Source organism: Triticum urartu, chromosome 7A (assembly GCF_056163025.1).
Source record: "Triticum urartu cultivar PI428250 chromosome 7A, HENAU_Tu73, whole genome shotgun sequence".
In the NCBI taxonomy this organism is placed as follows: domain Eukaryota; kingdom Viridiplantae; phylum Streptophyta; class Magnoliopsida; order Poales; family Poaceae; genus Triticum; species Triticum urartu.
Genome location: NC_141879.1, coordinates 174932135 through 174940142, shown reverse-complemented (window position 1 = coordinate 174940142; position 8008 = coordinate 174932135). Strand labels below are relative to the sequence as shown.

The window sequence follows — 8008 nt, the reverse complement described above, 5'->3', positions numbered from 1 at the left end:
GATTCAAAAAAAAAACGCAGTGGGCGAGACAAAGCCGCTCCCAGGCATAGCGCTCAGTTCAGATACGTCCCACAACATGCGAATCAACCTATGATTGAGTTGGTTAGGTGGACAGTGGTATCCCCAACCCATCAGGGTTCAAATCCTGGTGCTCGCATTATTTCTGGATTTATTTCAGGATTTCCAGCGATACGCTTTCAGTGGGAGGAGACGTTCCCGTCGACGACGAGGCGCCTACGGTGACTTCGTAAATCTCAAGATGATATGCCGGCTCAGTCTCTCGGAGGTGCTCATAGGGATAGGGTGTGCGTGTGTGCGTTCATAGGGGTGAGTGTATGCGCGTGTATATAAGCGCTTGTGTCTGTACTGATGCTAAAAAAAAAAGATACGTCCCACAACATGGGCCGTCCTAGTAACACTTCCTTTGTTACTCAAAAAAAAGTAACACTTCCTTTTTTGTACTATTTGTTTTTTAGATTGTTGTTCTTTTTTCTAGGTATTCACTAATTTTTATTTTTTATATTCTTTTGGTTAAAGTATACAAATGTTTGTATGAAATACATGAACACTTATGTAAACATTTTTTTTCATATATAAGAAGACTTTTCAAAAATATGAATAGTTTTCTAGTACATGAACACATATTTTGATGCATAGGTGTAGCATAAGCTCTCAAATTAAATGGTTGATACCTCTCATAAAATTAACGGTTTAATCTCACATTTCTCCAAAAATGTTCTGGACACATCATTATCATGTGAGATTCATTTCGTTAATTCCATAGTTAAACTGAAACAATATATGTTCAATACTCATATTATTAGAAGAATTAAGATAAATATGACCACATAGAAAATGTCTACCAGGGAAAAATTAGAACACATATATGTATATGCATGCGGTAAAATAATAGCCGAGAACAGAGAAACAGACACAAGAACCAAGAAAAAACAAATACATGTCCATCTTTTAGAAAGATAAATACATGTCCTACGCAATAAGACGGCGCCATGAAACATATTCTACACTGTAGCTTCTCGCCTCGAGCTGCCTCACTCGCTGCAGCAATGGGAGTCCGGGTTTCTTGGAATCAATGGAGCACGACACTGACAGGCCTATCAAAGATCCAGATAAACGGGACCGGGGTGGGCTCCTTTCGCACCCTGTCATGGGCCCTCTCCTCCATCCTCCGGATCTTCTCCGGCAATGCGCAGACGTAGTCCCGCGCACGCCTCCCCTCGCCGGACAGCCCCGCCGAGAGCTCCTCCACCCGCCACTGCCGTATGAGGTGCTCCAGGATGCCGCGGTAGTCCGACGCGGTGTACACCCCGGCCTGCTGCGCGGCGGCGGCGTAGTGCGCGAAGAGGTCGGCGTCGCGGCCGTCGTCCATGAGCGCGGCCGGCATGGTGATGCGACGCCGCATCATGTACGCCATGGCGCGCACGGCGGCGTCCGGGTCCACCTCGAAGAGCTTCGCCACGACGCGGGTGTAGGCCGCCTCGTGCCGCTTCTCGTCGGCGGCGATGGCGCCGCAGATGCGCGCGAGCGCGGCGTCGCCGTGCGCGCGCACCTGGCGCGCCGTGTTGCCGTGGGAGATGGCGGTGGCGCGCTCCTGGAAGGCTACGTAGATGAAGCCGTGGTAGGGACTCGCCGGCGCGTGCATGGCCATCCCGGAGGCGATGAGGCGGTGCACGGTGCGCTCCACCTGGCGCATGTCGAGGCGGCCGGAGAGGTACATGTAGCGGCTGAGCACGTCGCCGTGGCGGTTCTCCTCGGCGGACCAGCCGCGGACCCAGCGCGCCCAGGCGGTGCCGTCGGCGCCGGTGGTGTCGCGGGTGCCCTCGAAGCGGTTGGACATGCTCTGGTACGTCGGGAGCGCCTCCTCCGTGACCATGTTCCCCACCAGGCACACCAGCTGCGCGTCCGGCACGCCCTCCGCCCTGGCGCGCAGCTCGAGGCACGCCGCGTGGAAGGCGTCCGCGCCCAGCGCCGCCGCGTCCGGGAGCATGTCCGCCGGCTGCCACGCCTCGTCCGCCGGCTTGAGCAGCGGCAGCATGTTCGCCTCCGCCCACGGCTCCAGCCGCGCCAGCACCTCCAGCCTCTCCGGCGCAAGGTACCTCCTCCACTCCTCCTCCTCCTCCCGCCGCCCGGCCGTCGGCCCTCCTCTGCTGCTCACAGCGCTCCTGCACCTTCTGTCCCCATGCAAAGTTAATCATCTTGCTTGCATGCATGCGTGCACTTACGCCACCACATATGTTCTCCATACAAAAACAAGATAATCGATCACTCCACTTACAAGGTGCTCATCGGAGCTGCGGCCGGTGGCTTGCAGTAGCAGCCGGTGTTGCTTGGTTTGCACGACGGAGGGTATCCGGTCGACCTAGGCGACATTTTTACTGCCGCCGCCGTCGCCATGTCCGTATCAGATCAGATGATATGAACCGGATCAAATGGAAGCAGGCAGCCTCGCGTATGTATAGACGAGACGTACCCTACCACCCACCCTGGTTGGCACCGAGTTACTGCATTCGTAAATTCGGAAAGCTATCATTGTACGTAAACATGTACTGCAACTTTTACCACTAGTCCTTTTACGCATAGGTTTTTTTTTTCTTCTGCGATGGTTTTTACACGTAGGGTTATGTCAGGCGTTGCTCCAGCATGCTGGGACAGACGTGCATTAACGTACATTAATGGATGATGAAACCGTAGGTCAGATGCACATTAAAAACATTTTGAAGCCGCAGTTATCCGGTTACCTGCTGTTGTACTCTTTGGATTGATGCGCGACTCTTAACTTTGCATGCCCGCACAGGCCCGTCACATGGCAGTCATTTTGCTCCAAGCAACATTTGTAAAAGTAAAAATGCCATTTTATTTCCATCAAGCCACACACACACACACCATACGTGTGACTTCCACAGCCTCACCTCAGTATGCGGAGAGAATGCGGAGCAACCATTGTTTGACTGCTCGATGCGGTGCTTGTGGAGGCCACGTAGGCACAGGTTTTGCTACGCTGCGTCTTACCAACGCAGATTCTTCTTCCCGTCTCTTTTCTTCTCCTCCAAGCGTTATAAGAAAAGGTAAAGGGATAGTCGTCAGCTGACACAAACTGGTTTTCGTTTCCTGTTATTGTGTCTGTCAAGCACAATAATTGCCTGGTTAGAATGCGACAACTTTGTCATTTTTTCCGTGTTATTTCTACGGCGTATGGTCTTATTTCTCAAACTTTTTGAACAAGTGTTGATGGACTGCAATACTGTTTTGATGTTTCTTCTGTGATTTCTATATCTCATCTTAAGCAACGAGTGACTATTTCAGTCTTTAGAATCTTCTATTGCAAGGGCGTTTGCACGTGTCCCTTTTTTTTACCGCTGGTTCATCGTAATATTCAATCTCTCGTAGGCGGCGGTTGACCAAAGAAAGAAGGGTTAATATAATTTTCAGTGCAGTTCTATTTTCTTTACTCGTAGTTCTGCATGCAGTTATCTTTTCTTTATACGAAAATAGTTGTTTTTATTGTGCTGAGTAATGTTTTCATTGATAATTTTCTTGAGCATCATGTTTTTCTTGATAATTTTTTTGAGATGTGCTCTAACGGTATCTATCATGACATAGAAATATATGCAGCCCGTACAAAATCTGCCGTCAACAGTGTGAATATTAAATGTGAGCACTGGGCACGTTTGAATTTGTCGTTTTTCCCCTGGCATGAGTGGGGTCCAAGTCTGACAAGGGTACCGGGCAGGCAATTAACCGCTAATGCACCCGAAATGACAAAAGTAGGTTTATTTCATGGAGCGGGTGATCGAAATGGCATACTGTATGTTTTTTTAATCTAAACACGCTTGCTTTATTTAATCAAAGTTCATAGGAATACAATCGATATCTGGCGGGTTTATAAGCCACAAATGACGCTCGGGCCCCAGACCAAAAGCATGTTTAATGAGGCTATATGCCTCGACATTTGTCTCTCGTCTTTCGAAGATGAAGGAGCGCTGCTAAAAATCGGCTATAGTCTCATTGATCTCCTTAACTACCGGTGCATACATTCCTCCAGTGCGTTCATTGATAGCTCGAACAACACCTTGGTAGTCACTAGCCAGTGTCAATCACCACTCTCGTCAGCTGAAGATTTGCTGCTAATGCCATCGCTTCACGGCATGCCAACGCCTCCAATGTAGCTGGATCAGACAACCCGCTATAATTCATGCATGAGGCCCCCAGGAACACACCATCCGAATTTTTGCACACAACACTGAAGGACCCTTCGCTTAAATCTCTGGAAACAGCCCCGTCCACCCTCAGCTTTGCCACCCCGGGCGAAGAGGGTATCCATCTTGTTCTGCTTCGGGTTGGGCTTGCCACAGCCTGGCGAGGTGGTTGTGGCGGTTTACAATCCTTCAGTTCGCAGATATATTTCATGATGAAATTGTGTGTCGCCAAAGGGCTTTGGAAAACGCTCTCATGGGTAGCCTGTCGCCTCGCATACCATATAGCCCATAGAGTCACCACAACCTGAGTGAATTCAGAGGAAGAGAGAAGCTCTCTGATCGCAATGACCCATCTCTTTGCATCTGGTTCAGGGGTAGAATTAAGGACTTCAACTAGGTCAGAGTCCTGGAGAGCCCAAACGCATCTTGCTACACTGCAATGTAGCAATGAGTGTCGCCAAGAATCCTCTGCACCGCAAAGCTTGCATGTAGTAGTTGTCGACATGTTTCTGTCATGTAGTAAGTCAGCTATTGGGATTGAATTTTGAGCTAATCGCCACAAGAAAATCTTGACCTTTGAGGGTACATCCACCTTCCACAGCTTAGACTAAGATCTTTGCTCACCTTCATTATTTGACACATCAGCCCGTCCCTCAAGCCAGGCCTCCCTCCTCATCTTCGTATCAACAAGCATGCGGTAGGCCGAGCGAACAGAGAAGACTCCATTCTTCTCATGTACCCAGTCCCAAAAATCTTCTATGTATCTTGTGCATAATGGGATTTCATAGATTGCCCACGCATCCGAGGGCAAAAACACCTCATCTATCAGTGCTCTATTCCACTCAGCTCCCGACAATATGAGTTCATCCACACTTGAGGGGGGGGGTTGGATTCTACTTACAGTTGGTCTCATATTATGCACTCTTGGTAACCAGTTGTGTTGCCATATCAAAGTTCTCTCTCCAGTCCCGATGCGGCGGATCAAACCTTGAGTGAGAACATCACGACCTTCGATAATTTCTCTCCAGATTTGGGATGGCGCTGGCCCAGATCAGCTTGGAGAAAATCTGCATTCACATGGTATTTTGCCTTCAACACACGACCACTTAGTGAATCCGGATCCATCATTACCCTCCATGTCTGTCTTGCGAGAAGTGCAAGGTTAAAAAGTTCTATGTCACGAAACCCCAAACCTCCACAATGTTTCGGCCTTGTCATAGTACTCCACGAGACCCAACTCGGCTTCCTCTGTCCTTCTTTGCTCCCCCCCAAAACTTACGTATTAGTGTGTTTATATGCTCACATAATCCATGTGGTAGCTTGAAACAAGACATTGAATAGACAGGTACCGCCTGAGCCACAGATTTTATAAGAACTTCCTTTCCTCCTGAAGATAGGAGTTTTTCCAACCACCCCTTCACTTTACTCCATACCCTATCCTTTAAAAACTTGAAGGTACCATTTTTGTTGTTCCCAACATCCGTGGGCATACCCAAACCAAATACTTTTTCGAAAGAGATTCATTTGCAATACTGAGAATATTCATTACCTCAGTTCGCAAGGAGTTGGGACACCCCTTGCTAAAAAACACTGAAGATTTTGACAGATTGATCCTTTGTCCCGAAGCATTGCAGTACCGATCCAACAAGGAGGACAACTCAATAGCACCATTTGAACTGGCTTTGACAACAGTAGGCTATCATCAGCAAAAAGTAAATGGCTTACCGGCGGAGCCGATGGAGCCACTAGAATACCACTGAGGTGCGATGATTCATCTTGTGTTTTAAGGAGGCACGTAAGGCCCTCTGCTGCAAGCAAAAATAGATATGGAGAAATTGGGTCCCCCTGGCGGACCCCTCTTGATGGAACGAACTCTTCCAACTTGCCACCGTTAAACAAAACAGAGAATTTAACTGAGCTCACCATCCTCATTATTAAGGCAACCCAAGATGGTGCAAAACCCAACTTGGTCATGATCGCCTCCAGATAACTCCACTCAACTCGGTCATAGGCTTTCATGATATCAAGTTTGACCGCACAGAATCTATTCCTCTTTGCCTTGTTTCTCTTCATAAAATGCATACATTCATATGCTGTAATGATATTATCTGTGATTAACCTCCCCGGCACAAACGATGATTGCTCCTCTGATATTATATTCGGAAGGATCAACTTTAGTCTATTAGCCAACACCTTTGAGGCTATCTTGTAGAGGACGTTACACAAACTAATTGGCCTGAACTGTGCTAGTAGGACCGGATCCTTCACCTTAGGAATAAGGACCAGGAGTGTTTTGTTGATAACATCCGGGCTTTCTTCCCCTCGGAGAATGCGCAGGACCACACTTGTAACTTCACCTCCACAAAGCTCCCAATGCCTTTGTAAGAAATGGGCCAGGTATCCATCAGGGCCGGGGGCCTTTGTAGGGTACATTTGAAACAAGGCGTTTTTGACTTCATCCCGAGTAAACGGAGCTGTCAAGTCAGCGTTCATCCTAGCTGTCACCTTCACAGGCACTGTATTCAACACTTCGTTGATGCCCATAGTGCCTTCAAAATGGAATAAATCTTTGTAGAACGCGTTTGTTAGGGAAGCCATCTCCGCCGGATCTTGTGTCAACGTCCCATCAGGTCTCTGCAAGTTCTTGATTAGATTCTTCCTCCTCCGCATACTAGCCCTTCTATGAAAATACTTAGTGTTCTTGTCACCATCAACTAGCCAGTCAACCCTAGAACGTTGTCGCTGCAGAATTTCCTCCATGTGATATAGCTCAACTAGTTGATCTGTAATTTTCGTCTCTGCGTGTGACAGTGACAAACGCTGAGGGTCGTTCTGCAAAAGTGCAAGTTCTTTCTTTAGTTTCTTTATCTCCCTGGACACATAGCCGATATTGTCCCCACTCCACTGCCGCAAGGATGGCGACAAGTTTTCTAATTTAATACTCAAGTCTGTCGCTAACTGGCTCCCAGGGGTCCTGCTCCACATGGCTTCCAGTGACGCGCTAAAGCTGTCATGGCGCTCCCTGTAACACTCGTACCAGAATGGTCTGCTTCCTGCAAGTGGTGCACTTGCGGGCTCGAACTGCAATCGGATAGGACAGTGGTCTGACGAGGCGCCTGTCTCATGTGTCAGGTGTGCATGGGGAAAGGTGGTATTCCAGTCAGAGTTGGCCAGAGCCCTATCGAGCTGTACCCGGCAGTAACCGCCACCCGCCAATTTTTCTCATAGGTCCAAGGCTTCCAAATGTAACCCAGATCGACCAATGCACATATATCCACCACGTCCCAGAATCCTTGTATTTGGGATCTTCTCCTCTGCCCCGACCCCACATGTTCATGTAAATACAAAACTTCGTTGAAGTCACCGATGCAAAGCCACGACAGCGAGTGAAGGAAATATTCCCTAGAGTCAATAATAAAGTTATTATTTATTTCCTTATATAATGATAAATGTTTATTATTCATGCTAGAATTGTATTAACCGGAAACTGAGTACATGTGTGAATACATAGGCAAACAAAGTGTCACTAGTTTGCCTCTACTTAACTAGCTCGTTGAATCAATGATGGTTATGTTTCCTAACCATAGACATGAGTTGTCATTTGATTAACGGGATCACATTATTAGAGAATGATGTGATTTACTTGACCCATCCGTTAGCTTAGCACGATGATCGTTTAGTTTGTTGTTATTGCTTTCTTCATGACTTATACATGTTCCTATGACTATGAGATTATGCAACTCCCGAGTACCGGAGGGACACTTTGTGTGCTACCAAACGTCACAATGTAA

The 8008-nt window shown here is 47.8% G+C and overlaps 1 protein-coding gene across 2 annotated transcripts; it reads right to left on the bottom strand.

Moving 5' to 3' along the window:
- Positions 1-873: 873 nt before the first annotated feature.
- Positions 874-2489, bottom strand: LOC125524145 (acyl-[acyl-carrier-protein] desaturase 7, chloroplastic). Of its 2 annotated transcripts, none has more exons than XM_048689217.2 (2): positions 2297-2489; positions 874-2189 (listed from the first exon to the last, which is right to left on the bottom strand). In XM_048689217.2, exons 1-2 carry the CDS (start codon positions 2413-2415, stop codon positions 1091-1093), a joined length of 1218 nt encoding a protein of 405 aa, XP_048545174.2. In that variant the 5' UTR covers positions 2416-2489; the 3' UTR covers positions 874-1090. The 2 variants fall into 2 exon arrangements, with proteins under 2 accessions (XP_048545174.2, XP_048545173.2); XM_048689216.2 differs by having other exon boundaries at positions 874-2192; positions 2297-2480.
- Between the last annotated feature and the right edge of the window lie 5519 nt (positions 2490-8008).

Bases quoted from the DNA above. Each gene is read 5' to 3' on its own strand.
- LOC125524145 (XM_048689216.2), bottom strand. From the start codon at position 2,415: ATGGCGACGGCGGCGGCAGTAAAAATGTCGCCTAGGTCGACCGGATAC. The intron at 2,193-2,296 runs GTAAGTGGAGTG...GCATGGGGACAG, and splicing joins GCAGCTCCGATGAGCACCTT to AAGGTGCAGGAGCGCTGTGA.